This window comes from Dermacentor andersoni, chromosome 7, assembly GCF_023375885.2.
Source record: "Dermacentor andersoni chromosome 7, qqDerAnde1_hic_scaffold, whole genome shotgun sequence".
Taxonomy (NCBI): Eukaryota; Metazoa; Arthropoda; class Arachnida; order Ixodida; family Ixodidae; genus Dermacentor; species Dermacentor andersoni.
The window spans coordinates 133,927,831-133,948,205 of NC_092820.1; the positions used below are offsets into that span (position 1 = coordinate 133,927,831).

Here is a 20,375-nt window from a genome sequence, read left to right on the forward strand (position 1 = left end):
GGTACAGTAGCAGAGCAACAGCTTCCAGGTTTGCTTTATATGAGCGACATTGTGTTGCTAGCTAACAAGCAAAGTGATATGCAACGACTGGCTACATATCTGTTGACAGGAAGGGGAGAATTTAGGTCTGAAATTTACCGTTAGAAAATCAGGTGTTATGAATTTCAATGAAAACAGTGAACAGTGTCAATACAAGGACAGGAAATACCTCGCCTAAAGAATATAAATACCTTGGTATATGATTAAATCAATACAATAGATATATGGAAACACAGGAGAGAGAGAGAGAAAAGGATGCATAGAAAGGCAGGGAGGTTAACCAGAAGTAGTTCGGTTGGCAACCCTGCACGGGGGGAAAAGTTAAGGGGGATAAAAAGAGAGAGTGGAAGGGGGAGATAGAGAGAAAGAGACGAGCACGAACAAACCGCGTACACTACAGAGCAGTAGGGCGCGGCATTCTCAAAGTCTATCGTTTAGCCTCGTAGACCGCAGGAACCTTAATAACGCGAGTAAAGCTCTCAGCGCGGATGTCCTTTGGGAGTACTGGCCCAAAGCTTTGAGTTCTGATAGTGGACGATTGTCCAACTGGTCCAGTACTATGCACAGCCCTTGTCTCTGGGCACCATATCGCGGGCAGACACATAATATGTGCGAGTGTCTCCTCGTTGGTGCATGTGTCGCACGTGTGGCTGTTGGCCTTTCCAATAAGCAAAGGATATAAGTTCCTAAACGCAACGCCTAACCAAAGACGGTAGAGCATGGTCTGTTCATGTCTTGGTAACCCAGGCAGTAGGTGCATCCGTATGTCCGGAGACAACGAACGCAAACAACACATGGTGAAAACGTTGAGTCCTACAGGGGCGAAGTACATTCACGGAACATCAGTTGCATCCCAGCCGTAGCGTCTGTTCGGGAAAGCGCAATCAAGACACGTACACCCGTTTCATGTGCAGATCAGGCGGTTACGTCGGCGTGGTGATTCCCGCTGGTGGTGCAATGTACTGGAAGCCATAAAAAGGTTATGCTGTTTCCCTTTTCATGGCTGCGATGATATATGTGTCGAATTTCTGAGGCCAGTTATTCATTGGGTCCGTGGCGCATTGGGTTTGTACGCACTGAAGGGCTGCCTTAGAGTCAGTAAAGACTGTCCATTGTTGTAGTGGTTCCTGAGTTCCTGATTAATGAAATCAAGTGCAGCACGGAGTACCGCAAGTTCCGCGCCTGCCGATCTGGTCAGAAATGAAGCTTTTAATTTGATTTCTTTAGATTATGCCGGCATGATGACTGCAGCAGCAGAGCTGTTGAGTTTTACGGAACCATCTGCGTAGGCATGCTGCCGGAATCTATGCACGTTGTGAATGTGTTCCAAACTTGCTTGTTTCAAAGCTTGCAACGGCGCTCTTGCTTCCTTTCTGATGCGTGGAATTGTCATTAGCACTTGCGGCCGGTGCAGAAACCACAATAGGCCTGATAATCGTGTAGCAGGCGTAAATTGTGATGGCCAGTATATCTGATGTCTTACAATGCTTTTGGCAAAAGTTGAATGTGGCCTCTTTGCTGGCAAGCAAGCAAGATAGTCAGAGGGAATCCGAGCCATGTGTTGTATGTGTGCTCTCAGAACATCTGTATCAACGTAGACTGTCAATGGAGCGTCTCTGGCAATGGCCACTGTCGCAATCGAGGACGAAGTCTTTGGGAGACCAAGACAAGTTCTGAGTGCTTGTGCTTGCACACTCTGGAGTTTGCGGATACTTGTAGTGCAAGCATTTCCTAGTACAGGTAAGCTGCGACACAGGAAACCCAAAATAGTGCTTTGTATAGTTCCAACACTGATGGTACTGTTGCGCCCCAGGACTTCCCGCCGAGAACCGCAAGGTCCACAATGGCGGCCAAGCGCTTTGTCATGCACGAGACGTGAGGGCTCCAAGCCAAGTCTCTATCAATGATGACGCCAAGAAAGCGGTGCGTTCATCTGTATTGTGCAGTTTGTTCATTAGGCCGCAAAACATATGGGGTCATTGCTTTGCGAGCAAAAGCCCCTAGTGCACATTCTCAGGTGAAAGCTCCAGGCCTTGCCTTCTTAGTCATGTTGACACAGCTGTTGAAGCCTTCTAAAGTCACGCGCGGACTTGTACACGGGTCACTCATGAAGCCCATATGCAATTGTCGTCTGAATATCATCATCATCATCATCATCATCATCATCATCAGCCTGGTTACGCCCACTGCAGGGCAAAGGCCTCTCCCATACTTCTCCAACTGCCCCGGTCATGTACTAATTGTGGCCATGTTGACCCTCCAAACTTCCTAATCTCATCTGCCCACCTAACTTTCTGTCGCCCCCTGCTACGCTTCCCTTCCCTCGGAATCCAGTCCGTAACCCTTAATGACCATCGGTTATCTTCCCTCCTCATTACATGTCCTGCCCACGCCCATTTCTTTTCCTTGATTTCAACTAAGATGTCATTAACCCGCGTTTGTTCCCTCACCCAATCTGCTCTTTTCTTATCCCTTAATGTTACACCTATCATTCTTCTTTCCATAGCTCGTTGCGTCGTCCTCAATTTAAGTAGAACCCTTTTCGTAAGCCTCCAGGTTTCTGCCCCATACGTGAGTACTGGTAAGACACAGCTGTTATAAACATTTCTCTTGAGGGATAATGGCAACCTGCTGTTCATGATCTCAGAATGCCTGCCAAACGCACCCCAGCCCATTCTTATTCTTCCGATTATTTCACTCTCATGATCCGGATCAGCAGTCACTACCTGTCCTAAGTAGATGTATTCCCTTACCACTTCCAGTGCCTCGCTACCTATCGTAAACTGCTGTTCCCTTCCGAGACTGTTAAACATTACTTTAGTTTTCTGCAGATTAATTTTAAGTCCCACCCTTCTGCTCTGCCTCTCCAGGTCAGTGAGCATGCATTGCAGTTGGTCCCCTGAGTTACTAAGCAAGGCAATATCATCAGCGAAGCGCAAGTTACTAAGGTATTCTCCATTTACTCTTATCCCCAATTCTTCCCAATCCAGGTCTGTGAATACCTCCTGTAAACATGCTGTGAATAGCATTGGAGAGATCGTATCTCCCTGCCCGACGCCTTTCTTTATAGGGATTTTGTTGCTTTCTTTAAGGAGGACTACAGTGGCTGTGGAGCCGCTATAGATATCTTTCAGTATTTTTACGTACGGCTCGTCTACACCCTGATTCCGCAATGCATCCATGACTGCTGAGGTTTCGACTGAATCAAACGCTTTCTCATAATCAATGAAAGCTATATATAATGGCTGGTTATATTCCGAACATTTCTCTATCACCTATCACCGTCTGCATATACGGAGAGCTGAACGGTTTGCGGTAACGAATCGGCGAGACCAACGAGCACCAGGTTGAACAGGGTAGGGCTGAGTACTCCGCGTTACGGTACACCACGACTGGTATAGCTAGACGGCGTTTGCCTGTCTTCAGTCAAAATAAAGAAATATCTTCCAATCAAATAGCTGCGTATCCAGCTAAATGCGTGTCCACCAATTCCTACCACTTCTAAGGCGTCCAGAATTGCATGATGATCTACATTGTCGTACGCACCTTTAACATCAAGGATTAAGACCGCAGTGATTCGTTTCAGACGTTTCTGGTGCCGTACTTATGTTACAAGGTCAATAACGCTGTCTATTGACAAGCGTTCATGTCGAAAACCAGCCATTACCTCTGGATAGACGTAAAATTCCAAGTACCATTCCAACCGTGTAAGGATCATTCTCTCCATTACCTTGCCGACACAGCTGGCCAGTGCTATTGGACCGCAAGATGACAATTCCAATGGAGATTTGCTAGGCTTGAGGAGTGGAACAAGGCGACTGGATTTTCACGTGGCAGGGACCAGGCTGTCACGCCATGATGCGTTGTATAGGCTGAGAAGTGCATCTCTGGCCTCTTGACCAAGGTTTGCAAGCGCAGAGTATGTGACGCCATCGGATCCCGGTGACGAAGACCGCCTGCACTCAGCCAGTGCAGCCAGTTCTTCGATGGAGAAGGGAGAGTCCATACGAACATCTCGGGAGCAAGGGGGGACAATAGGAATAGGTGCGCGTGGTGAACAGGTGAACGCCGGAGCCGCGATCCTAGTGCAGTAATTTTCGGCTACGTCGACTTCTCGGCGTCCTTGATGGAGGGCTAGAGATATAAATGGACGGCGCTGTTGAGGAGCTGTTCGAAGTCCGCGGACAGTTCACCAGACAACCGACAGAGGCTTACGCGAATCAAGTCTCACAAAAGGATTTCCAGCGTTGATTTTGCAGTACAGCAAGGCGACGCTAATTCTTTTTTTTTTATGCGTCTGACCTCCCTAAGGTCATAAATCGGTTTAGTCCGTCTGTACTGTCGCTCTGCTCACTGGCAGATTGCACGGAGGCTCTGTATTCCCGCATCAAAATTTGTGTATTTTTCCTATAGCCTAAATGAACGCATAGCACCTTGCATAGCCTTCGCAATTTGAATTTCTAGTGGGGACGAAAAGCCTTCGTGGCATGTGTATTCCATAAGTGATTTAAACACGGGCCAATCGAATGTTTGTTTAAAATTTGATGGAACGGATTTGGTTAGGCCTTTTATCTTCAAGTAGGTAGGGATGTGGTAGCTTCCGTGCGTTTCTGTCTCTGCGAACCAAAGGACGCGGCGAGTGAGGCATCGCGAGACAAAAGCTCTCAACTACTGTACGTCCTGCCATGCAGAAACATGAGACTGCCATCGTTTAGACAGCAAAGTTCATGGTTGTAGGCATAGGAAACGAGGTTTCTTCCTTTAGAATTTACCTTGATACTTCCCCAAAGTGAATGATGTGCGGTAAAGTCCACAACAACAATCCATGGACCTGAAGTCGCATATATAATGGCACTCAGTCTGTCTGTCGAAACGACTCGATGGTGTAAGGTAAGCGCCCACTACAGTAAACGAAAGGTTGTGTTTTTTCACCGTCAGACATACTGATTACTGTCATGTGCCCGCACGGGATGAACAACGTAAGTCAGTTAACACCGTATGTAGATGATCACTTGGCGAATTTCATTACAAGTTGATGACACATAGGGTTCATAGCCTCAGATCCGGATGGGATTCCGTAGGTTTGCTTCACAGAAGACAATAATGGGGAATCCATTGGTGAAAACATAATGGCAAAAAACACAAATACGGGAGTTCACTCCACGAGCATCCTATTGCACAATAGACGCTTCCTTGACTTGTCTGAAGACGGAGCCCATTAAAATAAAGGATACTTCTACACTGTAATACTGATGAAATTGTAGAGAAAACACTTGTTTTATAACAGGATGTATTGGAATGTTCATGGGCATCATTGTAATCTCATTTTATGTGTGTCAGTATGTTTTTTCAAATTATTATTCGGTTTGTCTTGTGACTGATCAATCAAGATTTTAGCCTTTTAAGAAAAAAAATATGCTTCATTTGAGTAACTCGGCGACTACAGATTACGTCCAATCACCAAGCACAAGTGCAGGAGCTGCTCATGAAGGAATCGAATATTGCCCACATGTAAGTATTCCGTATGGCTTCTAACGTGACCATGACTCTACATCGTGAGCGCTTTTACACTATTGGGAAGAGCACTACCACTCTCTTCTGAAGGAGTACAATCTCTATTAGGAGTACAAGCACTCTATTTGGGGTAGTAGAAACACTCGGTTCGGAGGAGTAGAAGCACTCGGTATGGAGTACTATTACCCTTGAAGGGAGAGTATTAGCACTCTGCAGAAGAGTACGAGCGCTCCATTGTGTTAGAGTAATAAATCTGTCAGGGGGAGTTATTCTAATCTTTCAACAAGAAGCGAAATATGGTACAAGCAGACACTCCTTAGAAGAGATTTCCTGGAGCTCGCTTTATTTTAGCGTGTAGATGCACACATATTCGGTTGCTTTGCCAACCGCGATGAACATACATTCGATAAATATGCTTCTGAAACTGTCATGTATTTCATACGTCATATGAGCCTTTCATGTCATATGCATGCATATCATGTCATTATTGTAATGACATCTTATTGTCATTATTTAATTCATGACATTGCATGTCATGTCGCGTGATACGGAAAAGGCGGATTGCGATGTTGAGTATTAGTCAGCATGGTGCGTGGCAAAAGGAGTTGAATCGGTCTAGTTTGGAGGAAAGAGCGGCTAAGCATTTTTACAATGGTGATTATGATTTATACGAGTCAAGTACAATTTGTTTGTTTCACTTGTGGACAACACGATGTAACTGTTAGATTTCAGCTGACACAACATGTTTGGAGCGCACTATTGTAGTGTTTTCTTTTAACCCAGCTGTCCATGTCACGCTGTTCATAAATACGCGATGAGTGATCGTGCCGTTTTTTATAGCCATGTATATGTGTGAGAGCAAAGTAAGTGTGGTATAATCTACAATCCTTTTCGTGTAGCTGCTTATTACCGTGAAATTCGTAATTATGTTTTCTCTTGCCTCAAATCCCCTGCGTTTGCTGTTTTCATTCCCACCCACCCCAGCTTATATTTTGGAATGCACTGTAAGTCCTTTTTGCATATTTCTGTCACTTGCTGTATGAAGGAAGGGGGAAAGGGCTAATCAAGCTACCTTCCACAGGTTTTATCCTACCCTGCGCCATTAAAGATCTAAATCAGTCATGGAAATAAATATTAGTATTATTGCAGCATTATTTTACACTACTAATACCAGTGTTTGGTGCATTTATTCACCTGCTTGTCTTTTTACCTTTTTGTGTTCCCACCCACTGTAATGCCATAAAGGCACTGTGGCCACTGATAAATAAATAAACAAACAAGCAAGCTCGGTCTCGTGAATAGTTGATTTATATACACTGCGAGGTCCATTGCTAATTTTTTAATGAGGAATTGAAGAAGCATTTTAGTCGTATTTTCTTGCGTGATTCAAGAAACGGAACAGCGTTAAATCTGACTTGGTAGTTCAGTTGGAAAGTCGAAGGTCGCAAATTCGCTGTACACAAACTGGACAGGCAGGTCCTGCATTCGTTCATGAGTGTTTTCGTCGCAATGAGAGCAGGGATCCCAGGCAACATAGACGTACTCAATTTTTAGTCTAATCAGGCCAAAATAGGCTAAAAGATCAAAATGTGGAGCAGCTTTTTAATGTTTCTGTTTTAAGAAAATTTGCGAAACACGGAGGCACATTTGTTAGCATAAAGGTTGCACGACAGGTTGATACAGTTACACATATTTGTAGTTAGTAACTTCCAGTCGGCAAGTGCATAACATGTGTCTATAAAACGTTCTTGAGAGAGAGGGGAATGAAAATGTTTGTCTAACAGATAATCATCCCCCATTGTTTGCACCAATCCAGGATGTTACAGCGGTTCTGAACCATCCTTCAAAGTTGGTGAAAAAAAAACATAGTCCACAGATAGCATGCGCTACTGTGAACATCCCTTACATGTTTTGCAGTCGCGCGCGGCACGTGGAGTTCACAAGCGAAGCGCGAAGCCATTTTTTTACAAACACTCTTTTCCACAATAGCCTGCTCTCCACTTTCTTCTGGGCCCTTTATTTCGTAATATAGTAGATTCTCAAACCTGGCTGCTATTGGCCAACAGCTATCAATCAAGAAGGGTGTTTATCGGTGTCGTAGCCGTCCGGTCTCGCCAGTTTCGACTACTTTTCAACAAGCCCCTTAAAGACAGACCACACGCACGCTTGCCAGTGCAAGCTCACTCTTTGCCACTCCTGGTTAGATGCCTTAGCAGCACTTCACTTCATGTTCAGCTATTGATCACGCTTCAAAATGCGCGAGTTGGATGTAGCTACTATCGGTCGGTCAATCTACTGCAGGACAAAGCCGGTCCACGCCACATAGCAAGGCCAGACTCGAGCATGTGAGCGCCAGCACGCACTCAAGCCGCGTTGTGCACTAAGCAAACACTGCGAATACGCCCTGAAGTAGCATGTAGCTGCAGTCCACTACGTAGTGTAGATACTGCGGCTGCTGTGGAGTGCTGCGGAGAGTTCAATGCCTGAGCGCATGACGGCTCTTTGAGGACAAACTGGTTTGGCGCGTCGTAGGCGCCGAAATCAGAAGTGGCGCCGTCTACGTGGACATTAAAATTCACATTTGAACTTGGTGCCACAGTGACTTTTAGTAGGCAAAGCGTTGTGAGCACGCCTCACTCCGCTGTAGCCTTGGCAATGCAAGGAGTGGAAGCACCGCGAACATAACATTTGATTAACAATAACTGCACTTCTAATGAACCCATTGCAGTAGTTGTTGCAGCAAATTCTGAAATGGCTTATTTTAACTTCAAAAACATTTCTCCACACTGATAAAAATTGATTCAGGGCCCCATCAGGCTGTCGCTCAGGTCAGTTCAGTCTTTTGCACAAGTATGTTTTTATAACTAATCCTAGTTTTCATCTAATGAAGCAGAATATAAAGTAAGATACTGAGGAGAGCCAAAGAATGGCAATCAGTATATCACTGTTTTACAAAGCTGCGCTTTACCACTGTTCCTCTTATCTTTGGCTCAAGTTACGTGAAACACATTGAAGTAGGCGAAGGACCTAAGTGCACTCGTGATTATTTCTGTTGACCAAACATTTGATTTGATCATTTCGCATACAGCTCTTTTCGACTTTTTGATATACTAACTTAGAGCTGAAGACAAACCTTTAAAAAGTCGAATACTGGGATTTTATGCGCTTAAACCATGATTACAGGGTATCATAATGCCTCCACATTAATTACGACTTCCTGGAGTTCTTTACTGTACAGTCAATGCACAGAACGTGAGCGTCTTTGCATTACTCTACTGCAATACGGCCAGGGAGGCTGCAATTCAATCGAGGACTTTGTGCTCGACAGCGCAACTACACAGCCACTAAGCTACCACGGCTGGCCGCGTTGAAACCTTTGCTATGTTGTTGTTTTACTGCCACATAAATTCCAGTCGTAGTACATGTTGCTTTGCTGCCATATAAATTCCAGTCGTAGTACAGCCGGCTGGTCATAAGTTACGCTGAATGCAAGCTTATCTATGGGATTAAGTGCCCGAAGTGCCTCGCTTGGCACAAGCAATCACAACTCTCAAGTTTCCTAGCAGGCTCAAGTGCTTGTGAAATAGGCCTAGAGCCCATGCTTAGAGAAAATACTGTCGCCATTACCATTAGGACTATTTCACTTATAGCCATAACAGTATGTATGTTTTAAAACAAATAACAATAATAATAAATAATGCAGAATATGCTTTAATGAAGTAAGCACATTGAAAATTAGTTGTTCAAGTAGTTGGCAGATTGTGGAGAGAAAGGAACAAAGGAACAGTAGAAATGCCATGAAGACATGTATGAGTACTAAATAACACATTGCTGCAAACAGCAGTTCGAATACAAAAGAATATAGCTACGTGTTACATGACCGACAAGAGCTATCAGTATAACACCGGTTCAGTATATTTCCGTATATCATTTAAAAAATGTGTATCTTCATTTATTCCATATTGTCCTGAAATTTATATTCAGAGCACTGTGATGGCACTCAGTTTCCTGTATGTTATAGCTCTTAGTGGCGCATTGGTCTCAATGGGTCCGTAAATATGGTTGTTTCTGAAATGACATTATTAAAAACTACAAAATGGCTCCTTACCAAGGAGAGCCTAGAAGTATGCATGGTAAATATATAAGTACAAACGCTCACAAGCATAATGTCTAACAATCACCTTCGAAGCAGCTTAAGTTCATGTGGAAACAGACAACATACCCCGTGCATACACTGGAGACATCTTCCTAAAATCTGATACTGTGTGTTATGATTTCGTATGTTAAGCCTAGTATGGCATATGTATATGAGATCATTTCAACTTTGCTTGCTTTCCCTGGAGATCCGATATTCTTTGCTCAGCAAAAGCAGTACTTCTTTTGAAACTTGGGAGCCATTAGTTTTTAAGCAACCTAGATCCAGTAGGCTAGCGACTGGGTTACCAGAATTACACACTATAGTGACAGTCACTACAAGGGACTGCCCTAATTGTGTATTACAGTCTGATGACTGTGGTGTGATAAATATATAATAGAAAATGTTAATAGCCGCAGGCCTCATCCCTGATAAAATGGGCAGTTTGCTTCATCGCCCACATTTTGAAAACATGACATGACACAGGCAGTGTACAAGGAAGCACTTCCAGCTTCCAAAACAAAAAAGCACAATTTTTCAATTTCAGAAATGGCACTGTTCAAGTGCGGAGTCGCATGGGATAAAAGAGGAACAGGTATAAGCGTAGCTTTGCCACTTTACATTGCCTTGTGATTGAATTCATGGGTAATACTTGAAACATGAAATGAGAAAACGAATGTAAGAATGACAGATAAAATAAATTTTACAATGTGACAACACTTACCGTTAACCTTTCAGGGCGCTGCATGTCCTGTTTTGACACTCCGTAGTTAATGCAAGATTTTACAAAGACCACAAATTACTTAAAAGTAAGTGATGAAGCATGTACTGTAAGAATGGAACAAAAAGTGAAGTATTTAGTGCCTAATTCAACTTACTGTCCCATGAGCATAAGGTAACCGTGAGAGCACTATAATAAGAGCGCACTAAACGAACTCTTTTGAACACTGCATCTCACATCTGGACACTTGGAGCTAAGCCCAAGAACATCCTGTGATTTTGACAACAGACTACTGAAATTATTCTTAGACTGTATATTTTTTAAAAAGAACAGAAAATCGTTTAGCCCATAAACCAACTTTCTCTGTATGTGTACGCACGATCTGCAGCACAGCAACCACAAAAGGCCGATAAAGAATGTAAGTTTGTATGCACTACCTAAAACAAGAAAAGAAAACAACGTGAAATATGACAAAAAAATTTATCTGCAAACATCAAATGTATACAATACTGGATACTACGCATTATATGCCATCTTGGCAGTTGGTACTTAGTCCAAATATATGCGAAAATGTTGGCAACTGGCTAGTTCTCAGACAGATAACTGGCAAGCTGTGTATGTCCAAAAACAGCGTAGAGCATTTAGTCCTTAAATCAATTCACTGCTGCTATATGTGGATGAAGAAAAACAAGTTTACAGCACAGAAATCTGCACACCAACCAAAAACCAAACAAACATAAAAAAAGGATTGCAAAGCTCAACGCCTTGCATTCAACACCTAATTTAAAACAAAATCACTTACAGGGGCTTTCCGAAGCTTTAAAGCCCAATTACTAATACCAGTGTTACTGCATACAAGCTTTGTGCGCAGTGCTCACAAGTGTAAAGAAAAAAAAAAGTGACGCAGATCTTTCTGACACAGCATATGAGCAGCAGCATAAAACAAGTGGTCACTTTTCCATCACGCCTTATGGACATAAGCTTTGTAGAAAATAAATGCACATAAGTAATAAAGAAAAAAAATGCCCGGCTTCTTTTTGCCTACTAGTGATAATTTGGCAACGTGATAAAATTGAGATGACCTCAGACATCAAAACCATCTGTCAATGAGCCCAATACAAAGATACTAAAGGAATTTGTAACTATGTGCCGGAAAGCATGTTAGATACACATTACATAAACAGAAAAATTTCAATTTAGGCAGACACATCATACAGAGCTATGCATGAACAAGGTATACATTATTATGAGAGATATAATAGGCTTGTCTCTTACTGCAATTAACGATCATTTCTGCGAGAGCCCTTTTACTGAAGAATCTAACTTGTAATCACACATTCAAAACAGAAGTGAAAACTTTCACTGCTAAATAAACATCACGCAATTTATTAAATAAGCACTTTAAGTACCTGCAAAAAAATACCAAACTGAACAATTCATTTTACACCAAATATTATGAAGAAAATATTTCACATCACTTGAAGATTATACACCAAACTTGAGTTGTGGGCAGTGAGGCAATAAGCATAATACCCCACGTTAGAATACCATGTGCTCCAGCAGAAAGGACTGTGAGCTATACATGGTTGTACCATGTGTCTTTGTGACGACTGCTTCAGAATACTTAGGATAATGTATTTACTGCTGTCAAAATGTTCTCTGCCCAAGCAACCAAATTTTCTAATACATGGCATTAAAATTATTTTATAGAATTTAATACCATACTTTAATATTAAACATTTCCATGCCACAATTGAAGTTGGTTGCTACCTAAAGCATAACAATGTTTGTCTTGAGTCTACCAAATATCTGCAATGAAATGAATTGCTGTTGCACTGACCCTTTCTGTGCTGTTGGAAAATAAAATTAAATGTTAACTCAAACAGCAAATATATATCAGTGAAAACTTTGCATGTGTTTCTTAAAAGTGGTGGCCCTGAAAGGTACCAATAAAATGTTCTTTTTAGTACTGCGTGATTCCAATTTGAAAGTGCATGTCACCTGAAGCCAATAGTGAAGAGGTACCTAGTAAAGTTATGGTAATAAACGAATGGTACATAAATTTTGATCTCATACTACTGTAAATTTAGGACAGAAAAGGTATGTCATGTTTCAAATATACATTTCCTTCAGAGCTATCGTGCGAACTATACATCAATTTTCTAGCTGAAGCACACTCCTATGAAACTGAAAATCGAGATGCAAGTGTTTGATTCAACATGTAGGAGATCAAGACTCAAATAAAACCATTCTATGAATATTCAGCAGAGGCAATGCTGGCACCCCAACTTCAGAGCAACATAAAGCTTTCAAGGATGTACTTTGCATTACGGGCACATCGCTTGGCAAAAAAAACTAGGCCGTTCTGAGTATTTGCACTTCTGCAGGTAATACTGCAGAAGCGAATATGCTCACAAAAGTGTAGGTTTTTGCGGTTTCATTTTTGTTCCCGTGCTCTCAGCTGTCGTGTTGAATCTGGCAAATTTCGGGTTCGCTTTCTACGACATGACTTGGCTGAGCAGAATTGCCGTGGACGGGCCCTTTTTTGTGGCAACCCATTCAATTGAACGGCACACCCACCGTTTTTTTCGTCTACGTTTGACAATGTTGATGTCCGTTCAGGAACGTATTCTGCCTGTGGGAGCTGAACTGGAACTTGCTTCGTAGGCTGTAGATTTGCAGGAAATGTATATTCACAGGAGCCGATAGGGTGCTCAGTTGCTGGACTGGGCCCCTCGACTGGCAAAGATGTGCTTGAATTCACATTCTCCGAGTCTCGAACATCTTGCAGGCCATTCACAGTTTGGGCAGCATCCGGTACACTTGCTGCAGTGTTCTGGAAGGAAAGTAGGTGATGAAAATCATTGAAGTTGCATAACTGAAAGCACTTTCAAGTAATGTCATGCTGACTGCAACTTAAGCATATTACCATATGCTCATGCATGTGAATGCAAAAAATGTATCCAGCACCTCTAGCAGGGCAACCTGGTCATGTATATGCTTTTAAGAGCAATTTACCACACACTCTAAGCAATGAAATGCAATAGAACCATGCAAGACCTATTTCTTCTGCTACCCTCTAAACAGCAAGTATTCTAGTAGGCTAGACACTTGTAAATTGACAGTGCAGTGCATAGCTTTCTATAATATATGTAAGTTATAACCTATCAACAAAACAAAGTCACGCATTAATCAGGGTGTCTACGAAGTTGACATTTCGAAATTTCCTTAGTTTTCCAGGTTTTCCCTGAGTGCGCTTCCAAAATCTACGTGTGACACAGAACTTTGTGTTATGTCAAGAGAGGCTGATATGCATGTTAAAGAATAAAAAACAACTTAATCCAGCTTGAATACCAAGGAGTAGTGCTCACTTTATTCAAAAAGAAAACAGAAGGGACGGGTTAATAAAATGCACACCAAATAAAATATTTTCGAACAAAATGATAAAGCCGATTGCAGATTGAATCGAACATTTTCAAATACAAATAAAAAAAGATGCACACAGAAGCAAATATTTTCGAATATGAGCAAGTTCTATCAACTGATAGCAAGCTCACTGGTATGAGGCCCGAACTTTGTCACATGTCAGATTCTCTCTCAGCAGCTGGAAAGTCAGCCTTCACTATCCTGACATACTCTCAGCCCGCACACCACGCCTCAGTGTTGCATTTGACTAGTTTAAGAAGTTTGCTTTGGATAAGGGACACCTGCATCTCAGCATCAGCCAACATTTTGTTTTTTGAGCACAAGCTACATCAAAGAAGGGGAGGCACACCTCCATTTCCATTCATTCCTCAATGCGCCGGTCCTTTGTGTTCTCGTCCTCCTTCTGCCACGCTTCGCCCCGCGGGCAATTTGAAGCATCCTCTTGGTCTGTTCTGCAGTCAATGTCCAATTTTTCGGACTCCCTAGAGGCCGCGGGAACGTCCGAAAAAGCGGGCAGTTCAAAAAATGAATGCGCGTGTGTTAGCCCTTAAGGGTTCAATTCGCGACAGGCACGTCCGAAAGAGCTCTGAAGGCTTACCAGTACACTTATTAGGCAGGCATATTAGTGTTTGTACGGTGACACGAGACGACATGCGCAAGCGTGCATAATTAAGGAATGCATTCTGTATCCCGCGACAATTGCCCCGTCACACGCTTGTTAAGCTTCACCGCAGTACTTTGCGTATGTTTCACCGCGTAGCACTGCTGTACTGAAGCAAAGTTCCCTTTCGGAAACCAGCATTATGCAACGTGCCGGGCTTTCCGAGCTCTGAAGCCAATCACGAGGATTACAAAGGTGGAGTCGGTGCCATTGCTGACAGCGGCGAATTGATTTATTGAAAGACGAAGCACCGACAAGCAAGAAGCTTAATAGCGAACGACGAAGCAGCTGGGCCTACCATTGCTGTGGTGGTAGATATCTGCGTTCGTGAGTGCCGGTTCGAGGCGGTGAGATAATCAAGATGGCGGTGGTGGTGGCTTTGATTAATGCAGTTTCAGACCTGCGGCCACAGAAAAAGTTGAGAAAATCGGATGGCGAAGGGTTCTTACGTCCGAAATTTCAGACGTTCTTACACATTGACTCAAAGGGGTACGTGAAGGTGCCGCGAAGCCATCCGAATTATACGGCATGTCCCCAAAATCGCGCATCGACTGTACATTGCAAACTCCTCCAACCGACGACACGGCGTAAAAATCGATTCCTCTCTTACTCGGGCGAGCATTAGCGCGACAATAAAATTACAGCTTATTTTTCCTGATAGCAGAGATTCCCTGATTTTTCCCTGAGTACTTCCAGACTATTCAAGATCCCTGAGAATTCCTGGTTTTCTCAGTTGGTAGACGCCCTGTAAGTTCATAAGCGTTGTATTCCACTAGAAGGTGCATGACGGCAGTCAACAGTGACTAAAATTCAAATATTAGAGAAATTGGGAAGATAAAATAAAGTGGTACTCATGGGTATACTTGCCCACATTGCGCACATTTGGAACACAGATATAGTTTCAATGCATGTTTACGGCAAAGATAAGCCTAAATCAATGAATACAATGATGCATGTGTAATATTTTGGCAGATGCATAAATTTTTTTTGTTACTGAAGTACGGCTGTCAGCTACGAGAGTAAAAAATGCATTTTAATCAATAGAAAATCCCAATCAATAAGATAGCAAGGGCAAATTTTCAACATATGAAAAAATGCACAGCAGTTTAACCGTTATAGACTGTGTTACAGACGTATAATTTCTGCAGTTAGACCATCTGTAGAAATTGACAAAATGAGAGAACCTTTTTCAAAGATGGCTAGTGCTCGGAAACATGAAGCAACTAAATATAGCCTTGTCTTCAAGAACGGGGTTCAATGCACCTACTGAATTGTATTTCAATTTTCGTAAGAGGTCTTGAAGACTATAAGAGTGAAAAGTTAACCCTCGAAATAAAAATGAAACAACCAGCAACTTCTGTAAGATGCTAAGGAAATATCAAAGCGAGAAGAGTTTAGAAGGCTGTTGAAATGACCAACTGTCTGGGTTAAGAGTGCCGCTCTCACAGAGAACTGAGCTCATCTATATTATTGCACATGCGCACACATCACTGGAAAAAATTGTGCGCCATATCTGTATATACAAATAGACAGTAGCGCTCATTTATACCAGATTTGTATATTGATTTCATAAGCAGAGATACATCACAAGAGGTTATAGCTAGAAAATTAGCCCAGAGGGGCTAAACACAGGTTAATGCAGCAAGGAATTCAATCAAGCAAGATAGGTTATTGCCAGGCAGGAGTAGAATGAAGTTGGCTGTTGCACAGCAAGGATACCTGGAGACAATTGAAAAGAAACCTTCACAGATCTTCGGACACACATTATTTAGGCTAAATTCCAATGGTGCAACCGCACCTAGAAAAAGACTTAGCAACAGGCCAATTCTAGGCATTGCCAAGATGTGCAAAACTATGCATTACGGGATGATATCATGAAGGTCCATTCCATTAAAGGTGCTGTACATTTGTGCATGCAGCCATCCCCTATTGTCACCCTCACTAATAACCTCTTTCTTCCCCTTTTCTCTCCCCCTGTACATGGCGACCGGCTAGAGCAAACTCTCGTTTCTCTTCATAAAATCTCACGGCTAGCACGTAATTAATTCTGCGATGTGTATTGAAATGACTGGCGGATTGAATTTTCGCTTCCATTTCATATGAAATGGAATAGTTTAGCCAGCATGAGTCCAACTATCCTACATTGTTTTAAGAATATAATTCACGTAGGTCGTAGAGTATTGTCAAATGTGAGGTGTTGTTAACGCGACAGCGTTAAGGAGCTCGTGTCGCAGAAAAGCCGGTGTCGTCGGCGTCGGCGGCGTTGGCCGTGAGCCTCTAGTGAACGCGGTGTTGCCTTAGAAATGAGCTGTTTCTAAGGCTCAGGCGTACGTCGCTTGCTCAGGCGCACATTTCGTTGTCGCGCCGAACGCTGCGTTGCTCGACGCTCACCGCGTCCGATGCGGGGCGCGTAGTCGCTGCGCCGTAGCGCGTCTTACACCCCTTGGCGGGTCGACGGGAACGCTGTCGCGTTCCACTCTTGAAGGCGAAGCTTAAGCGTCCTCCAATTTTTTACTCTTAATTTTGGACAAAACATTTCGAAAAAGATGCACGTGATTCGCTCAAGTGCTCTGTGCTTCACAGTAGGTTCTAAGCATGAAATAACTTGCAATTTTCATTAAGATGCAGACAAAACTAAATAGCAAAACTAGCTAAATAACAAGGCACATTCTATTACACAATACTACTTTGTTTTTGGATATGACATTAGATTCACGGCAACCTAAAGAGCTGCAAACAATACACCTCTTTCTGTGCCCATCTTTCTGTTTAAGATTTCTTGCCGGCAAATGTCTTGTAGTTTTGCACACTTGTCTATCTCATGTGTGCCTCATATCTGCTCAAAATTTCTGACCAGTGCACTAAATAATATCAAGAGAAAAACAAAAAATAACACTGCTACACTTCTCTTCAGAACGAAAATACCCTACTCAGAAAGAGACTCCTTGTTGATTACGAGTATTAATTTATTAATGTAAGCAAAGATGAAACATGGGACACTTCCATGTTGTATGTTCCATGTTCCTGTGGAGGCCACAGGTGATAACCTAACAAATGAGGAAACTGGAAGCTGTGAGCCACATAAACATACCTGTTGTGACACTTCGTTTACAGTCTCTGGACAGACTGGGCGCTGTCTCGGGACAATGCTGTGATTATGCTGTAAGCTCCCACGACTACAGTGGAGCTTCAGATGGTCGGTGACACTCATGTGTGCCATGGCCAGCCCACACCCAGGACAGGAGACAGAATGGTAACCGCACTGTGAGCGGAAGTGCCTGAGAATCTGGCACATGGGTCCAGCAGCCTTGCAACCATTCGATGCATTCCAGCAATGAATCTGCAAGCAGGATAAAGAGCCTTGGTGTTATTAGCAACCAATCATGACAATAACGACACCAGTGGTGCGACTCGAGATCGTTGTTTGAAGCGCGCCACTGCGTTCGATTGGCTTAAGCCGAGCCGACTCTGCGCGGTTGACGAAGTTGACAGGTTGACAGGACGTCCACCTGTACGTGCTCGCGCTGCGTATCGACGCTTACGATCTGTCTCGCACGATCTGCGGGCGCGCCGGCAAGCGCGCGTATGGGTTGGTCATGTTGACCAAACTACACGTACACTTACTGCAGCATGCAGCGTAAAAGCGTTGGCGCATTGACGCCACCAACCAAATAGAGAACACAACTTCGAACTATTAACTGCAGGTCCAGAGTATGTGTAAGGTGCAAAAATGATTGTGGAAAAGCCACGGGCCCTCTTTCTAATGTAAGCGAATAGCCCCAACCAACTAACGAGCGAAAAAAAAAAAAAAACAATGAACAAGCGAACGAACGAACGAACGAACGAACGAACGAACGAACGAATTGTTTTCCTTGCCGAGCGCACCACAAAGACCACGCGCAACAGCTCCCACTAGGTTGCGGAAAAGCAGTCATGCTTTCCCTCAGCGCCTTTGTATACCACACCCGCTTAACGAGCCGACCAAGTGCTGCCCGCCGCCAACCATGAAAACGGGCGAAAGAGGCGAAGACAGCTTTTAGCTTAAAAACAAGAGCGGTAAGTGTTCGCACCAAATCGCCATTCCTGTTTCTTTTTGCATTCAAAAGCTGTGAAATTAAATTGTGAAAGCACTCACCTTCCTTTTCTTCATACTGTCAAAAGAAAGCGTGATCCAGGTCGTCTCACTCGGCGAAAACTTGTTTCGATCCAGGGCACACATCGGTCCCATCCTGCGCAATCCGTCATAGCAACGCCAGCAGGCCAAGTGCACGCAGGGCAGCAAATAGAGACCGGGGCAGGCGATGGCACAGATCGAGCACGTTGCGCTGTTCGGCAACGGCTCCACAAACCATGTTTTCCTCCAGTCCAACGCAGCACCGAAGCCCACAAGCGTGTACGCAGTCCCTGGAGCCGACGTCGCGTCCGAAGGAGTTGCCATTGCCGTATGCCCTCTTAGCTCCTACGCGTCGATTTCAAATGGCAGCCGAGTTTTCGACAACGACGGAGCTTTTACGAAACTACGATGCGCGTTCGTCCTATCGGGGTTCTTGTCGCAAAGAATGCAGGCGCACGTTCGCGTATGCGCGGTGTAAACTTGACGTCGAGAAGTCTGCAAGCTGGCACAAGCTGACAAACAGCACAATACCTGCGGTAACGCGCAACAAACGATAGCAAACGGTCAACGGGCCCACGACAAAGTTTCAGGAACAAAGGGCGGCAGAAGCGTTCGTCTTCCCTGGGGTTGGTCGGTGTAGCCAATGGTGTAGCAGCTGCTACATGATTGGATGACGAAATGCCATTGTTGTCCAACTAGTAAGCAGCGGAGCTTATCTAGAATGGAGAGTTTCGGTTTTGTTTTCATTGGCATTAGGAGCAGAAATTGCTTGCGCTGCTTGCGGAGATCGGCCTGAAGTTGAAAAACAATGATGCGCGATTTGTTCGATTCTAAATAAGAGCCAAAGAACGATCGTAAATAGAGGACATTAAGTACGAAGCTCCACGCAGCACAAGTACTATAACTTTAATTATTACGACAGGACCGTAACAACACAAGTGCCAGATCACACGCACAAGTAGCGGAGGAGAAGGATCTAGTTAAGGACGCGAAGATTTACGATAAGAAAAACAGCGGATATCTTTTACACCTGTTTCTGTACTTATGTGACGTCCAACTTTACTCTGCTTTCAATAGTAAAATGGCTTGTAATGTGTTTGGTAAGCAAATCAGTATAATTATATTGTGCAAAAGAGTAATAAAGTATGGCCCCAGAACAGAAGTATTATCGTTTTGCTGGATTTCCCTGGGGACCAATGTAAGCTCGGTCAGTAATACCAGATGACTGTTTTGTCACTCTTTCAGCTCCGATCGTAAAAATTTTGGCGATCGCGAGGAAACTCGAAAAAAACAGGATACTTCCGTCGAAGCACAAATGCAGATAATATTTGGTTCGCAATATTTTTATCTATTTACACGGAATCACTTTTGTCAAATTAAACATCTTTTGCAATAGTTATTTCCACCCCCTTAAACAAATAATTATTTATTATTTGGCGGTAGGTCCACCTGCGCACAGCGGGATTAGAAATTAAACATGCCTTTTATGCAGTGTTGCTGGTTTATTGAACTATGAGCACTTTCGGGGATTTGTCTTCAAGCAAATAGCTTGCTTTGCGTCTTTCGCTCGTTTTCCTGGTTGGTGGTCTGGCTTTGACCACCTAGCTCTCCAAAGGCGCCGATGGAAAAAGCGCGTTCTCCCGTACGTACAACCCATGCAGTTGTGCGTGACGCTTGTCGCCGAAATGCAGCTCTTTGAGACACACACATTATCGTACTAGAGCCTTGGGGCTTCAGAAGGTTTACATGATGGACTAGGGAAACG

The 20,375-nt window shown here is 43.5% G+C and overlaps 1 protein-coding gene across 2 annotated transcripts; it reads right to left on the bottom strand.

Annotated features, from left to right (window-relative positions):
* Positions 1 to 10,875: 10,875 nt before the first annotated feature.
* LOC126533797 (uncharacterized) lies at positions 10,876 to 19,260 on the bottom strand. Of its 2 annotated transcripts, XM_072289338.1 has the most exons (4): positions 18,632 to 19,260; positions 17,588 to 17,836; positions 14,795 to 14,896; positions 10,876 to 13,245 (listed from the first exon to the last, which is right to left on the bottom strand). In XM_072289338.1, exons 1-3 carry the CDS (start codon positions 18,932 to 18,934, stop codon positions 14,891 to 14,893), a joined length of 558 nt encoding a protein of 185 aa, XP_072145439.1. In that variant the 5' UTR covers positions 18,935 to 19,260; the 3' UTR covers positions 10,876 to 13,245; positions 14,795 to 14,890. The 2 variants fall into 2 exon arrangements, with proteins under 2 accessions (XP_072145439.1, XP_050036949.1); XM_050180992.3 differs by lacking the exon at positions 14,795 to 14,896 and having other exon boundaries at positions 18,632 to 19,257.
* Between the last annotated feature and the right edge of the window lie 1,115 nt (positions 19,261 to 20,375).